The 15,000-nt window shown below is 52.1% G+C and overlaps 4 protein-coding genes across 4 annotated transcripts in view; 1 reads left to right on the top strand and 3 right to left on the bottom strand.

Annotated features, from left to right (window-relative positions):
- GUITHDRAFT_66114 (hypothetical protein) overlaps window positions 1-37 on the bottom strand; it is a gene marked incomplete at both ends in the record, with an annotated part of 468 nt that extends 431 nt beyond the window's left edge. Inside the window, one exon of the mRNA XM_005837992.1 lies at window positions 1-37. This exon is cut by the window's left edge and continues 65 nt beyond it. Within this exon, the coding sequence (XP_005838049.1) occupies window positions 1-37 (37 nt within the window).
- A 1,444-nt stretch (window positions 38-1,481) lies between these two features.
- On the bottom strand, window positions 1,482-1,929 carry GUITHDRAFT_150979 (hypothetical protein; the record flags this gene model as incomplete). The annotated part of the gene is made up of 1 exon (XM_005837991.1): window positions 1,482-1,929. A coding segment is annotated over exon 1 (392 nt), but the record flags the coding sequence as incomplete, so codon positions are not given.
- A 2,645-nt stretch (window positions 1,930-4,574) lies between these two features.
- Window positions 4,575-6,818, top strand: GUITHDRAFT_161601 (hypothetical protein; the record flags this gene model as incomplete). Its single annotated transcript, XM_005837990.1, has 16 exons — window positions 4,575-4,697; window positions 5,006-5,133; window positions 5,182-5,357; window positions 5,413-5,587; window positions 5,642-5,736; window positions 5,787-5,844; window positions 5,890-5,945; window positions 5,994-6,045; window positions 6,127-6,185; window positions 6,234-6,296; window positions 6,358-6,378; window positions 6,426-6,460; window positions 6,502-6,538; window positions 6,579-6,641; window positions 6,686-6,718; window positions 6,762-6,818. The coding sequence occupies exons 1-16, from the start codon at window positions 4,609-4,611 to the stop codon at window positions 6,816-6,818; spliced, it is 1,197 nt and encodes a 398-aa protein (XP_005838047.1). The 5' UTR covers window positions 4,575-4,608.
- A 40-nt stretch (window positions 6,819-6,858) lies between these two features.
- On the bottom strand, window positions 6,859-11,057 carry GUITHDRAFT_150978 (hypothetical protein). Its single transcript, XM_005837989.1, has 23 exons — window positions 10,966-11,057; window positions 10,833-10,918; window positions 10,707-10,784; window positions 10,403-10,453; window positions 10,228-10,293; window positions 10,145-10,183; window positions 10,050-10,096; window positions 9,815-9,926; window positions 9,544-9,633; window positions 9,424-9,498; window positions 9,234-9,359; window positions 8,966-9,076; window positions 8,666-8,734; window positions 8,475-8,558; window positions 8,290-8,361; window positions 8,132-8,176; window positions 8,016-8,075; window positions 7,742-7,771; window positions 7,662-7,700; window positions 7,458-7,502; window positions 7,365-7,412; window positions 7,245-7,319; window positions 6,859-7,082 (listed from the first exon to the last, which is right to left on the bottom strand). Exons 12-23 carry the CDS (start codon window positions 9,005-9,007, stop codon window positions 7,020-7,022), a joined length of 672 nt encoding a protein of 223 aa, XP_005838046.1. The 5' UTR covers window positions 9,008-9,076; window positions 9,234-9,359; window positions 9,424-9,498; window positions 9,544-9,633; window positions 9,815-9,926; window positions 10,050-10,096; window positions 10,145-10,183; window positions 10,228-10,293; window positions 10,403-10,453; window positions 10,707-10,784; window positions 10,833-10,918; window positions 10,966-11,057; the 3' UTR covers window positions 6,859-7,019.
- Window positions 11,058-15,000: the final 3,943 nt, after the last annotated feature.

The raw sequence follows: 15,000 nt of genomic DNA, 5'->3' as shown, positions 1-15,000 counted from the left end.
CGCGAGCAGCTTCGCTCAGGCACGAGTCCCCGTACTGCAGACGGGGTAAGAGGAAGTGAATCGACCACTGAGAATGACGTCACCTCGTCCTTGTAGCCATGGACGCTCGCCTTTGCCGCTATGAGCAGACGCGCCTTCCTGTCGTTACCCTCCATTGCTGCAGCGTACAGAGCGTGATCGCGCTGGCAGACAAGGGTCAAACAGCTTTCAACTCTCGGGCATCGATGACTCACGTCGCTTTGTGGAAGCTTCTTGCATTCAGCGATTTCCGACTTGAGAATGTAGAGGTAAGACGAGGGAAAGCAACAAAAGGAGGAACACAGTGGGGAGGCATGCAGAGAAAGACAGAGCAGAGGGAGAGAGGGCGAGGTAGGGAGGACTTACAGGCTCAAACTCTGTGTTAACTGGAGCAGACATCTGCAATGAAGAATTAGCGGGCGGCCGTAAGGCATCAGCAACGTACTGCTCCGTTATTATCTCCATTCCCAAGCTGCGATAAAGGATCATCACCTTGACGCGAACTTGAATTGAGGCGACTCACATCCTCCTGACTAGCATTAAAAGATTTAGAGGATGCTCCTCCCTGAACAAGCTCCCATCAGTTCAAAACAACGCCGCTAAATGCGCATGAACCTGTTTCCTCCTCTCTTCCTCGTGCTCTCTAGTGACTGAGTTGACTTTGATGAGAATGCGGTAAGGAAAGATGCTCGCCCTCGACCGGGTGTAGCGCTCAATTTCGGCGTTCTCGAAATAAGGGGAGATTGCAACAGGTCCGAACCTCCTCTCCCATCCTATGGTCTCCCCCCTTACGCTGAATCCGGGCTGTTGTCTACATTGCAGCACGACTCGAACAGTAGATCCTGCATACTCACAAGGAGAAGAGTAAATGTCGAGCTCTGAATACAAAATCGATGGGCTAGTGTAGAGCTGAATCTGTTGCTCTCCCCCCATGGTGCAGCGATTCTGAAGTTTGGTCCCATCCAACAGCGTGTCTCCCGGCATCAGCAAACTTCCTTCATTCAAGATTGACGTGATCACAGTGGAAGGACATCCGTGAAAGCTCACAGGCCATCCAAAAATGCCCAGCGCTTCTGCTCGAGGAGAAAGCTTGAGGCCAAATCCGCACCATCCCAGTGGTACCTCGTACCTGTGACCTCCTTGCACGTCCACCTTGAGGTTTTCGTGCACGTTGCTCTTTTGCGTGCAGTTGGGGCAGTAACAGCGATCATGTATCGGATCCAGGTATGACGGACTGACTGAAGGAGGGCCCAGGGAATCTAAAAATTGTCGGCAGAACTGCATGTTGGGACAATCGTAATGGATGATAGAGCTGTTTCTTCGAAGTACCGAATGCAAACCCATCTTCACATCGACTGCTGACATTCGCTCCACGGGATCCGACACCAACAATTTCTGGACAACGTCAGCAATCTCTTTGGATCGCTCCTTAGCCTGTTCGATCAAACTCTGTCTCTTGATTACAACTTCTTCACTGTCGTCCCACAAGGGCCCAATGTTAAGCTCTCCATGAATCAAGTTCAACAAAATACACCCCACCGCCCACATGTCAGCCGGACGACCATACTCCTGCCCCTTGGCTCGCTCAGGTGAGAGATAGGCAGGAGTTCCACCCTTACTCATCAGAGCTGATGCAGCAGTTGACTGCAACATTGTAGCCATGCCAAAATCTGCAAGTTTGCTGACCCCCTTGTCAGTTAGCAGGATGTTGCTAGGCTTCAGATCGCGATGGACAACCCCTTCACCGTGAATGTACTCTACAGCTGACGCTATTTGATGCGCAAGTTGGATGACGCGATCAACTGCCACCACGGGCCTCTGCTTCACCACGTTGTCCAGTGAACCACCGGAGGCCAACTCCATAACGAGGACGAAATATTTCCTGGTCCTCAAACAATCGATGTACTTTACAACATGCTTGTGCGAGAGACGTTTGAATACTCGGACTTCCCTCTCCAGCTGGTCTTCGCTCATCCCCTGATTCTTCACATCTCTCCTGTTGATGATTTTGGCTGCTACCAGCTCACCCTCAGTGTTTTTCATGCGACATGTGATTGCAAATGTTCCTCTGCCCAGTTGGGATCTGATGCACTCGTCGTCGTCATCATATCCTCCATACTTCTCTACCCAATCCTTGATGGTAAAGGGCGCCCAAGTATAGCCTACCTCTTTTGGTATGTCCTCCATCAGTCAAATCTCATTTTAAATCACCTGAAGAAAACATTCAGGCAGATATCAAAGACCACAAGAAACACTCAGCTATCCCTCCTCAAAATTTCAATAAAGACTTTCTAATGCATCTAGTGATTTGATTCGGTCACATCTTAGCCTACATCTCCACCGTTCCCTTGGTAACCTCCGAACGCAAGCAGGGGTCACCATTGGATACACTCGCGCTTAGCAAGCGCTTTCTCCACAGAGCCACCTCTCTCATCAAGATTTTTGCAGTTCATATGTGTAGAAGTTTGTATATTGGCTGATCAACAAATGAATCGGGAAAAAGATTCACATGGGTTCACCTCAAAACACCAAAACTTGGCATGCATAATATCCCTTCCTTTTCCTCTTCCCTTCCCTTCCCTTTTAATCCTCTTCCCCTCGTAATCTGCTCGTCTTGTCGTGTACACATCTTTTCTTCTCTTCTTTACATTCCTCTTCTCTCCGCTCCTCCTCTTCACTCTCACATTCTCCACCTCTCGATACAAATGTGTTCTATCAACGCTGCATAGCAGTACGTTTTACCCACCCACCCTCCCACCTCCCCTCCATAATTCAGCCCTTCCTTCAGTAATTTCACCCCTACCCCCACAAAATGATGGTACCGGTTCTACTTTGAGCTAAATTTCTTATCTAAACACCCCTCCATCGCCTGATGACCAAATTACTACCCTACCACAGCAACACCCTACCCACGTCAACAGCAAATGATACTACCGCAAATGACCACCCCTTGGGACAGAATCAGTGTTGAATATGACTCAGTACCCCCTGAAAAACACAGAAGGACCCGTGGCTCCCCCCACCACCCTTAGGATATGTAACCAAAAAACTTCCACTGCCTTCTTCAATATGAGGCTCTCAGAATTAGAATTTGAGGCTCCACATACTTTTTCTTCTAAACTTTAAAATTTCAAATATTGATATTTGAATATGGCCTCCATTCCGTCAATCAGCACTGTATCCTTTACCCACCCTTGCGTCAGCGATTTGAGGCAGCATCAAACTCACATCCCTTCAAGTCCCGGACCCACCCCACCCTTTCAATTTCATCAAGACTATCAACCACCCGTCCCTCCTCGTTCTCCGATCCCCTGTGAGCTGATCACGGAGGCCATATACCCCTGGTCTGTCAACTAAAAGTTGAGATACAACAATTTATAGCAGAAAGTTAGTCCCGTACAGATCACTAACAAAATTTGTTTTTAAACTGAACTTTGTCCCGAATATGCATTTCTAAAACTTTGTAAGTCAGCCTCCGTACCTATTTTAAAACACGATGTCTTTAAAACAAGGAGTCAGAACTGCGGCAACCGTCAAGAGTCAGGCCCGTTTCCCGCCGGCTCCCAGATTCCAGATTCCAGATTTTTTCATACAAATATAAGTCAATTTCTTTTTTTTCCTCCAAATGTTTTGGAGAACTCAACTATAAGTCATTTTAATTTGAGAATGAAACGATGCGGTTGACTTTCCCAGATTTTGCTTTTCGAATGGGCAGGCACTATATGGAAATATACTATTAGCTCAATCGAGAAAAATTGTTAGAAGGTAGGCAGGGTACGCTGGGAGCATGAAATATGAACAGGCAGTGGACCCACCCCCTGTCAGTATGTATTGAAAGCACCGGTGAATATTTCGGGGTAAATTTCAAATCATTTTGAATAAAGTCAAAAATCTGGAATCTGGGAGCCGGCGGGAAACGGCCCTCAGTCACCACCACTCGAACAGTTCAAGTGCAGTGTGGGCCGCCGGGCCCGGGCCCGTCGGGGCGGCGGGCCTGGCCGCCGCGAGTGAATGCGGCACTGCAGGAGTGGTCGCCTGACGGAGCCTCGGAGCACAAGTTTGTTAGACTTGTACTGCAGGCTGTGCCAAAGTCACGCAGATACGAGGAGCACACATGATGAGAGATAGACTCTCAGACTCAGTGGCGTATGCTCAGTGACTTGATGTTGACCGTGTCAGTGAAACCCAAGCATCCTGACATGAGAGGACCTTACTATCAGCAAGACGGCTAGGAAAGCCCCCTCTCCGGAACTTCGGAAGCGACGGTACGCCGGTAGGCTCAGTGACAGTCACTCCGGGACTCCCGGTGACTCGGAACTTCGCGCGGCCTCCGGGGCCGAGTCAGGGCCCGGCCGGGCGCCGGAACTAAGTTGTGACTCAGTGACTCCGAGTACGGTCGCCGGAGTCACACTGAGGCATTCGGAGGCTTCCGATGCCGGCGGCCCATCATGTTTGTAGGGCCCCAGCGCGGGAGTTTCGTCGGGAGGGGTACTAGAAGGGTGAGGAACAGGGGTGAAGAGTAGCGTACTAGTAGGGTGTGGTGACCGTCCGACAGTGTTCGGAGTTGAAGGGGCGAATTGCGACGATGCGATGAAGATGAAGGAGAGCAAGAGTGCAATGGCGACGATGACGATGATGATGGCGGTAGCCATGACAAGCCTCTTCACAAGATGCTCGTGGTATGCTCCCACCGATTCTCAGAATTGCTGATTCCTGCTCGCCTTCCACCCTCATGCAAATCATTCCTGCCATCTTGGTCGAACACTGGATTTTTTATTTTCATCTCATTAGATCGCACTTGACCCTTGATATTTCGTGTGATGGAACAAGAGTACAACAAAACTTTGCACACGTCACATGAAAGTGTTTCCTAGCCGTTTGCATGTGATGCGCTGAAGGAGATACACTGTTAGATAAACTTGTCACATTAGAATCATCTTCGAGTCAGTCTTTGCTGTTCCTCATCCATCTGAAGCTCTCTTTGCAGTTTCACCTCTCCCGGCATGCGTCTGTTTCATCATGTTGGACGATCGCCGGCGGGAAGAGCGACATGCTGGAGGCCATCGAGATCAACTTTCAGGAGTCTTGAAGCCACGAGAAACTCATACGTGCAAGGTCGAACCTCCTGACCAGAGCTGCTGCTTCACAGCTGAGAATGCGCAGATGAAGATTTCCCGGATGTCATGGATGACGTCATGACGAGGATCAGGGAGAGAGAGGCGTCGAGCTCGGCGAGCGTGTCCTTCAAGAAAGACTTTCGCAGGGTAGTAGAGAATCTCAGAGGCAAAACCAGAGCTCTTGTTTCAAACATCTCGCTTGCAAAGATTGTCAGTGACCAGGTCTCTCCTTCCGGTCCCACTCTCAAACGGTTTACGCGTTTTCCTGACCCTACAGATAAATCCAGAACGAGTATCTATCAACCTGAAATTTTTGACTACATCCATCGAAAGCTTCGTGGTTTTTATCAAGCATTCCATCACAATCTTTCTCAGCACAATGCTGGCAACGTTTACAACCCACTACGAAAATGCTCGGCTGCTAGGCAAAAAGGCGTATGACAGCCTGCATGGTGAGAATCGGTCGATCTTCCAACATTCTGATCGGGCTTCTGCATGTTGGTTAGAGAGAAGCAATCGCTGGTTGAGCAACTTCAAAGGTCAGAACTCCACGATTGCCGTCATGGAACCTATGACAGTGGACAAAAAGGACCCAGCACAGGTTGTTTGGCGATCCTGCTCCATAGACCATCATGTTCATGTGCGAGGCAGGAAATGATTGAGCTGGGTTTCGACTTTGCAAAAATCGTTGCCAACAGAACATATCAAGGTATCCCATCGAAGTAGTCCACTTAATCCTGAAGTTGTACCAAAGCTTCACGATCAGTCGCCACAACTGTGATGGAAGAGGGAAAGTCCATCGTAGAGCAAGTAAGAGGGAATGCTCTCTTAAAATCAACCCGGTGACAGCTGACGAAGGGGAGGAAAATCATGCCGGGCATCCTTGCTGTGGGAGCAGTTGCAGCTGCAGGTGACCCACCATGCTGCTGCTTGTCCCTTAGCTCGCATCTTGTTTTCTTGGCTTGTCCAATGTCGCTGAATGTGAATGCAGCGGATCTCACCGACGTCGCGCTTGCAAGTGCAGCTGGGCTGATGCTGACAACAGCTGTTGTGAGTTGAGTTCCAATCTTCTTCTGGCGTTGTTGATGCGGGGACAAGGCGGATCTCGCTGTGGCAGACAAGAAGAAAAAGATGGAAGGAACCACCAAGTCAAACGAAAATGTGAGACACGCCTGTATTGACTCGCGTGTTATGACATTGATTTGTTTATTTTGAGTCACAGAAAGCTCCGACAGTTATCAAGGTTGAGAACTATCCATTGCTGTTGTTGTTGAATGACGACATCTACAGCTCTCCTACGATGCAGAAGATCAAGATGATCTGAGGTGCGTTTTTTTTCAGCACAGCACCTCTCACGGCGAACAAGGTCGCTTTACACCAAGATAGTCAACGACTACAAGCAGGTCTCCTTTCTTGACTTCGACTCGTATCATTATGGTTCAGGAGTTCCCGCTCGATCTTGCTCTTGCTCAGATAGACAGCGTGAAGAAGATCGACAGCAGCCGAGTAAGAGTCTGAGACCAAGTTCCCGTGTCTGAGTAGTTGACCAGGTGCAGCAACTGAGCAAGAAATTTGCGGATGAGGTGAGAAAGATAAGTTGCCAGATGCCGAGTTGACCTGCCTCAGAACGGACGATTCACCTTCACCAACTTCATCCTCGCTGTCAAGGCATACATCGCCTGACATGTACCAACTTCTCCTTTCAGCTTCGAGTTTTGCTTGTGCTGGAAAAAGTTTCCTCTTTAATAATGATAAATGAATCAAGATAGGAAGGTTAACAATGCACACCGCCTTTCTTGTGCCATTCTGCTTGCAAGTAGTTTCTTTTCTCCTTTCCTCTTCTCCCCTCTCTCCTCCTCCATCTCTGTTTCTTCATCATCTGCTTCATTTCTTGCCTTTGGCCGCTCGCTGTTCACCTTCCTTCTGTAACACCCACTGCTCTCGGCTCTGCATGAGTTCGTAAGGAGAAGAAAGGATGATGATGAGGTAGAGGAGGAAGAGGAGGAGGTAGAGAAGGTGAGGAGGAAGAGGAGGAGGTAGAGAAGGTAGAGGAGGAAGAGGAGGAGGTAGAGAAGGTAGTGGAGGTAGAGGAGGTGGAAGTCTCCTCGCCTGCAGGTCTGCTTCCTTGGCCATCACGCTCTTCTCCCTCTCCTCCAGCTCAGTCTGTTTGGATATCGCGGATTGCTGCCAGTCTCTCAGCGTCTCGACGCCTCGAGCTGGAGGGGTTACCTCTCTCCTCCCGATGTCCTGCAGCTTCTGCTCGTACATCTCCAGCTCCTGCCCAGCTGTTCACCTCCGGCCTAAACGATGAGGCGGACTCACCTTGGTCCTCCTCTGGATCGATTCCTCCAACTCCACCATCTGATTCTGTCGCCAGGTCACTCGCCCTCCTCGCGTCATCGGCCCCCCCGCCCCCCCCATCCCCGGTTCTCCTCCTCTTCCTCCCCTCCTCTTCTTCCTCCTCATCCTTCCCCCTCTTGTCCTTCCTCCTCTGCCTTCTGCTAATCTCCTGTGCGCATTGCCTACCTCAACCTCCTTCTTCGAGGCTTTCAGGCTGGTGATGTCCTGCGCTAGGTCACATATTTCTCAGCTCAGCTGAAGGCTACCTGGCGGATCCTCTCCTTGTCCGACTCAGCCTGCAGTGACGATCATGAGGGCATTCAGGCGAAAGACATCGAGAGAGCAGAGGCGTGGGAGGAGTGAGTGGAAAAGGATAGGGGGGGGGGGAAGGGAAGGAAGAGGGAGAGAAAGGAGAGGTCGAGGAGGAAGAGGAGGTGGTGGTAGTGGCACGTACGAGATATGAATATTTCAAGATAAAGGAAAGAGGTAGAAGAGGATAGGGATCAGGAGGTAGCGGGACTTGTTGTGCGTTAGCAGCACCTGGTCGACCATCTCCTGCTTGTGATCCTCGAGCTCGGAGATCTCTCCTTCCAATCGACTCTGCTGGCTGATGAACAAGCGGGAAGAGGGAAGGACGAGGGAGGGAGAAGGGAAACCTTGGTGTCCTGAAGCTCTTCCACCTCCTCGACAGCCTCTCGGACCTGTGTTCAAGTAAATCAGGAAGACGAGAGGAGGAGGCAATCAAAGAAAGAAAGGGCAAGGAAGCAAGAGAGGAGGCAGGGTAGGAGGTGAGAGACGGAGAGAGATCAATCACCTTTCGGTCCCATTCGTCCTTGAGAGCCTCTTGGTTCTTCAGAAGCTCGAGCTCCCTACGATTCTCTTCCGCCTGCGAGAGCATCACTGAAGGGAGGGGGGGAGGAGAGATGTGGGGGAGGGGGGGAGGCAAGAGAGCAGGAGGAGGAGGAGGGAGGGAGGGAGGGAGGAGTAGACTTCGCATGCCTGTCGCTGCAGCCCTTCGATCTCCTCCTGCAATGATGAAGAGACTTTGCGCTTCTCCTCACACTCACGATCAATCGCCTCGACCTGCAGCATCCAACATAAGGCCTGGAAACATGCAGAAGGGAGAGGAAAGGAGGAGGGAGAAGGGCAGGAGGGAGGAGGGGAGGGAGCACTGGTCAGAGAAGTAGAACCTCCTTCCTCTTGGGTTCCAGCCAGTCGCCTCGTGCAACAAGTCTTGTGCGATTCTGTAGCGATTGGACCTGCAGCGTCAAAGTCAAGGGACGAGCAAAGGGAGACGTGGAGAAGACAGAGGAGCGAATTCAAGTATCAAAGATTGTAGGACTGTCAAGTGACTGGAGGGTGGAAGAGGGGAACACATTAGAATGAATGAAGAACCGGGCAATTGAAAACAAGGAGAATGAGAGGGGACAGAAGAGAAGGAGCGGCAAGCGGGAAGGTGGAGCAAGGGAAAAGAGAGAAGGGGCAGAGACTTTGATTTTAAGGTTGTCAAGCTTGTTGTCTGCTGTTGTCATCTGTGAGTTCCATCGAGACTGCATCGACTTGACGGCGTTGGAGAGGAGAATGTTGAAATGATTCCATTCCTGCCAGAGACCATCAGGATATCTACAAGCTGAAAGCGAAGAGCAAGGAGGAGACAGTGGAGGAGAACGAGGAAGACGGTGCGGAGACGATCGAGTTGATAGTGTGCAGAAGGATGATTGAGTCCAGAACGACTCAGCAAAAGCTCTCAGACTTCACCTCCTTCGACAGGATCGTCCTGGGAGTTGTGTCGCCTTCGCTCTCCTCTCCTGTCCCCAGCACGGCAGACGGGAACTCTTCAGCGGCATCAGAGCTCTTTGCTTTCCCCGACTTCTTCGTCTTGCGCTTCACCTGCAACCTCCTTCTCAGCCTTACCTCCCCTCCCCCCCCTCCTTCCGCCTCCTCCCTCCCTCACCTTGCTCTTCACTTGAAGGCTACCTGCCTCCATCCCCTGCGTCTCCTCTGCCTGGTTGCTCCTCGGCGACTTCCAGCACGTGTGAGGAAGCTTGAGAGGGAGTGCCGTCCTTACCTGACGTACAGCTGCGCGGTCTCTTCGCTCCTCCTCCTCCTCCTCCTCAGCAGTGTCTTCTCCCTTGCTCGTCTGAACTTTGGCAGCCCTCTACTCGCACTGATCAGCATCACACAATCGCAGGCAACAAGCAAGTAGAGGAGCGCGAGGATGAGACGAAAGGATCACTGCATGGACCCGATGAGGAGGAGGAGGGAGGAGGGGAGGAGAGGGGAAAAGGGCAGCAAGGACTGCAAGAGACATACTGCTTCCCTCACGCACAGCCCCTTACCTCCAGTGCCATCGATAGGTAACTTGTCAACTCCGCGACGGCGTTGCGCTTGTGCGGTTCCTCTCCTTCTTGCGTTGAGTTCGAGTACGCAGAGGGGAGGGGCACGTTGCCACTGACACAACCTCTTATCATGCCGGCATCAACCTCCTCCCCTTCCCTTGTGCTCCTCTTTCCCCAGATGTCCATCTCTTTCCCTCTCCTTCTCCCTCAGATACCCTTCCCTCCCGTCTATTACCTCGCTCCATGAATGAAGGGACAGTCCGGGCAGTTTGCGCAGAGGACCTGAGCAGCAACCGATTCACAGGGAGCAGACGAGTCGGACGCTCTTACCTCCCAGGGATCATCTTCGGGCTCCCAGGAGGCGAAGAACTAGCAGCAGGTCAATGGCTGCCGCCTCTCCCTTCCTCTCCCACCTTGTCCGCGCAGAAGTGTGCGCAGCGATCAGGAGCGTCTGCTGCAGGAACGAAGAAAAATCCTGCCTGCACCACCTTGCCTTCAGTTGCTCCCTCTAACTTTAACCAACTCCCCTCTCCCCTTCCTCCCTCCCTTCCCCCTTTTCCCTCTATCCTCTTCGTCTTCCTATCCCACCTTCGCAAGCTCTGCCGGCCTCGGCTTGTCTAGGGGCCAATCGACGAACGTCTGGCAGTTTGTGAGGCAAGTAGGAGGAGGAAGGGACAGATGCTGTGAGGAAGGGGATGGAAAGGCAGTGACAGGTCGACAGGGATAAGAAGGCGTGGCAGGATGGAAAGAGGAGAAAGTATAGGCGGAACCCAAAAGTAGACAGCAAGCTGGAGGGCACGAGAAGAAGGACGCGGCGATGGAGCAGCAGGAGGAGGGGAGGAGGACGTGGGAATGGAGCAGTAGGAGAAGAAGAAAGACGGCAAGGGGTCACCTGCAGACGGTTCCACTCGTATCGTAAGTCATCGCCCCGTCCTAATTCTTCTTGTACATCAGCAACAAACTCCCCGAACTGAGGCGAGCTGCGTTAGTTTGCATGCCGACCACCATGGTGTCCCACCTTCTCCTTGAAGGCCACCAGGTTGGGCTTCAAGGAGCTCAAGTTGGGCTTCAGCGAGTCTTTCCATGCGCTGGCAGAGATGGTAGCTGGTAGAGAACAAGTGAGGAAGTTGTGTTCATGTCAAAGTCCTCACCCTTCTTGGCAAAGTCTTGGAACAAACTCGACATGTCGTATCAACCGGCAGATTCACTTCACTTCAATGGAATGACACTGTCTGCATTATCTGCGCGACGAATATCAGTTCCACAACAGCAAGGGGGGCGATCAAACGGATATCAATATCTCCGCGCGTTCCTTTCTTTCATGCACACTCCACATCGACCAAGTTGTCTTCGTTTGCTTTCCCCCCTACGTTCTCTTCTTCTCCTCCTTCCTCTCCTGCCCTCCCTTCGCGTTGCTCCTCCTCTCCTTCCTGTCCTTCCATTCCCTGCTGTGCATTCCGATCAATCCTCATCATCATCATTGCTACCCACCCCCCACCAAAGCTGTGACTATCCGCATCGCATCGCTAGAGTACCCCTCCTTCAGTCCCTGATTCCTTATACCACCCCTACTTCCACTTTCAAACCCCTATTTTAGTATGTTGTATCCCCCCACCCAAGAAGTTCCAGACTGAACCCCCTTTACCTCATACCCCTTGTTTTTGAAGACCTCCGGTCCATGTCCCACCCACCCTGCTTTCTGACCTTCCAGGTCGCAAAGGACGGTTATCCATCATCTGTGGTTTCGCAAAAAGGCTCAAAGAGGGTAGGGGTACGGATAGTACCCATCAAACTACAGGAAATCCAAGGAATTGACAGGGTGGGGTGTGAAAAACTCATTTCAGAAGTTTTTGAAATATTTTTCCTAATATCAAAATTACAATACATCCCGTTTCGTTTTACTTGCCAATCTTTTGATTTCAGCCTGAGATGTCCTGCTGAAGGCCGTTGGCTACAGTGAAGGAAAAAACAAGGAAAAAAACAAACACAACCGCGACAGTTTCGACTTGTGACAGCAGACTTGTACAAACAGGTTGCCTTTCCTTACAACCATCTTCTCTTTCATTCTCCCTTGCCAACTCTCTTTCTCGCTCGTAACCTCCACGTCCCCTCCTGCTCCTTCTCTTGGCGAGGATCCGGGCAGTACGTTGAATCCGACGTGGCGAGCAGGCTAGCAGGTGACTGTAGCGGGGACATCTCGCGAAGAGAGTTGAGATCCCGTATCTCCTTGCTATCATTGGAATGCTCCAAGGATTCAGGAACTAAAACCAGGCTCTCCAACTTGGCATTTTCCCGACAGCCTCTCCTCGTGTGTTTCAGAGGCACGATATCATGTATCATGGACCTTTCTCTGCCTCCTCCTCCTCCGGTGGACTATCAGGTGAGCATGCTCGTCATGAGGCATGCTGCTCTGAGCGAGAAGCTGCAGGGAGACGAAGAGCAGGGGGAGGTGCAGCCAGGTCTGACCTAGAGCTCTTGAAAGGTTCGCTAACTATGATGCAAGCAGGAGCCATTCTTCGATTGGAAGGAAGGATGGTGAGAATGTATCGCGGTCCTTGTGTTGTGCTCACCTCTTCCTGCCGCAGGTCTCAAGAGCTTGACAGCAGACTCAGGTTCCTTGGAGGCAGAGAAGGAGGAGGGGGGAGAACGGGGGAGGGGGAAGGGAGGGATTACTTGTTGATCCTTTCTACAGTAGCCAGCTCTATCCTGAGAGAGTTTTCGTTCTCCGACTCATCAGAAGACGAGACGTCGCACTTTCACAAGGCTCAAGCAAGTGCTCGACTGGAAACAAGCTCGTCTGATGGTGGTTGATCCAACTTCATCCTTGACCATCGATGGTGATCGTTTTTGCAGCAGGAAGAGCGGCGGAGAGCTCGAAGATCAGTTTTCACAACAGGTGATAGTCCAGTCGGTCTTGTAAGACCTCTGATACATGTTGAAGATGCCGATGGAACCAATCTCCATCTTCGAAGAGGAAGTGCAAGGTGTTACTAGTGGACTGAGTCATCATGTGTAACCGTCGAGCCAGGGATCTGCATTCTCCCTCTCGCAGAATGACGGGGTTTGCGATTCATGCAAGAACGTTCGAGAAAGGTAAAACGAGATCAGCTCTGCCCCGCAGACATGCAACGTGATGGCACTGAGAGCAGGTGGACAGCGCGGCTGGTTGCTGAGTTTCCTGCAGCTCTTTCTCGCTCTCAGATCAGGTGAGGAAGGAGGAGGGAGGAGGTCTAGAACCTCTTGCTGAGAGCTCGCCAGGCACATCCTGGACAAGCACATGGACCTGAACGTCTGCCGCAAGGTGAAGAGACGAGATGGGGATGTGATGGTGGTGTTGGGGAGGGGAGGACTTTTGAGAGAAGGGAACCTTGAGAGCAGGGGGGAGGGAAGGTGTGGGAAGGGGAGGAGGGGACGAGAGAAGAGGTGTATGGCAGAATTTATTCATGACGTGAGATTGAGTGCTCTTTTCCTCGTTTATGCTCTCAGATCCTTGAGGATCGCATATGCGCCGGGAAGGCAGGAAGGGAAACGCAGAGCGAGGGAGAGAAAGCAGGAGCAGGAAGAGCTTGCGACCAAAGGGCAAACACCGAGAATATCTCCTGCAACGGGAACATTTCTGGGAAACGAGAAGAGGAAAAGAAAAACTCAGGAGCTTGGTCGTTGCCTCTCCTCCTGTCCTTCTCCCTCTCCCTCTCCCTCTCCCTCTCCCTCTCCCTCTCCCTCTCCCTCTCCCTCTCCCTCTCCCCTCCTCTCTCTCTCTCTCTCTCTCTCTCTCTCTCTCTCCTCCCTCCCTCCTCCTCCTCCTCTCTCTCCGCTCCCTCCCTCCCTCTCCCTCCCTCCCTCCCTCCCTCCCTCCCTCTCCCTCTCTCTCTCGCTCGCTCGCGCGCGCTCTCTCTCTCTTTCTCTCTCCTTCTAGACTTCTTCATCCTACTCGCCTCCGACGCAACTTGTCTGCACCTGTGTTGATCTTGCAGCAGGAGGAGTGAAGGAGCAGCACGATCGATTCAGGGGTGGGGAGGACGAGCGGCGTTGACGGATGAGGAGGTGGAGAGCAAGAGGATCAGCAAAGCATCGAAGCTTGCAAGAGAGGAGCAGAGCTTGCGGGAGGCGAGGGAGAAGGAGAGTAGAGGAGAGACGGTCCGTTTGCTTGCTTGCTTGCTCCTCTCCTCGTACTCAAGCCTGAGGGTCTTGCAGGTTTCAACTCCGAGACGACCTCCTTGCAGCTCTGCTCCTCCTCACCTGGAACTCTTGGAATCTCCTCCTCAACACATCCCCATCCCCTCTGCTTTCTTTCTCACAGGATTCACTGGTAGATGTCCATCGTTTCCTCATCGTTCTGCCCGATCTCTTCCCTTCCTCTCCTCTCCTTACAGCATCGATCTCCTTCCACCTCTCTCCCTCCCTTCCCCTCATCATCATCACCATCATCATCATCTCCACACACTCCCTCTCTCCCCGTCTCCTCCTCGTCCTCACCAGTGGACAGGAAAGGAAATTCCCGAGGATGTCTGCGAGGGCTGCGATGTCAGGTGCTGGCAGTGCGGAACTACACAGACCGTCAGCAGGCAGCACGTTGCTCCCTTGGTGAACTTGAACCTGCTCTTCCCTCCCTCCCCCTGCTCTCCTCCTCCCACACGCTCTTTCCCCTCGTCGTTACCCTTGCTTTTCCGTCTCCTTCCCCCTCCTCCCTTATCCAGCTGTTTGTGTCCTCTTCCTTCCCCTGCTCCCTTCTCCGCCGCTCACCATCTCTCCCTTCCAGATCATCGGAGGCAACACAGTGCAAAGTCGCACGCAAGCTCTCAATCTCTTCGGAGGTCTCCCTGCTGTCAGCGTGGTCTTCTGCTCAGCACAGGTCTCCTCCTCCTCCTCCTCCTCCTCCACCTCCTACCTGACGCATTCGGCAGGATTGCTGTGTTGGCCGGTCAGAAGCACTGGTTGCTCTCCTCTGGGAGGGAAAGTGGCAATCGGTGGACGACTTTCTGACAATAGCAGGGGGAGGAGACGATTACATTGAGGTTTTCTCCTCCTCTGCCTCCCGCTCCCCCTCCTCCTCCCCTTCTCCTTCTCCTCTTTCGCTTCATATTGGATCTCTAGCTCCCTGACTCTCTTCCCTCCCCTCAGGTCCCCTGCGGCCTCAGCCGTGAGCGAGTCATCCTCCACATCCTCCACTGGTTCTCCAAGACCAA

The sequence above is a fragment of the Guillardia theta genome, assembly GCF_000315625.1.
Source record: "Guillardia theta CCMP2712 unplaced genomic scaffold GUITHscaffold_12, whole genome shotgun sequence".
Taxonomy (NCBI): domain Eukaryota; class Cryptophyceae; order Pyrenomonadales; family Geminigeraceae; genus Guillardia; species Guillardia theta.
The sequence above is the reverse complement of the archived record's forward strand: the minus strand, read 5'-3'. Positions and strand labels throughout refer to the sequence as shown.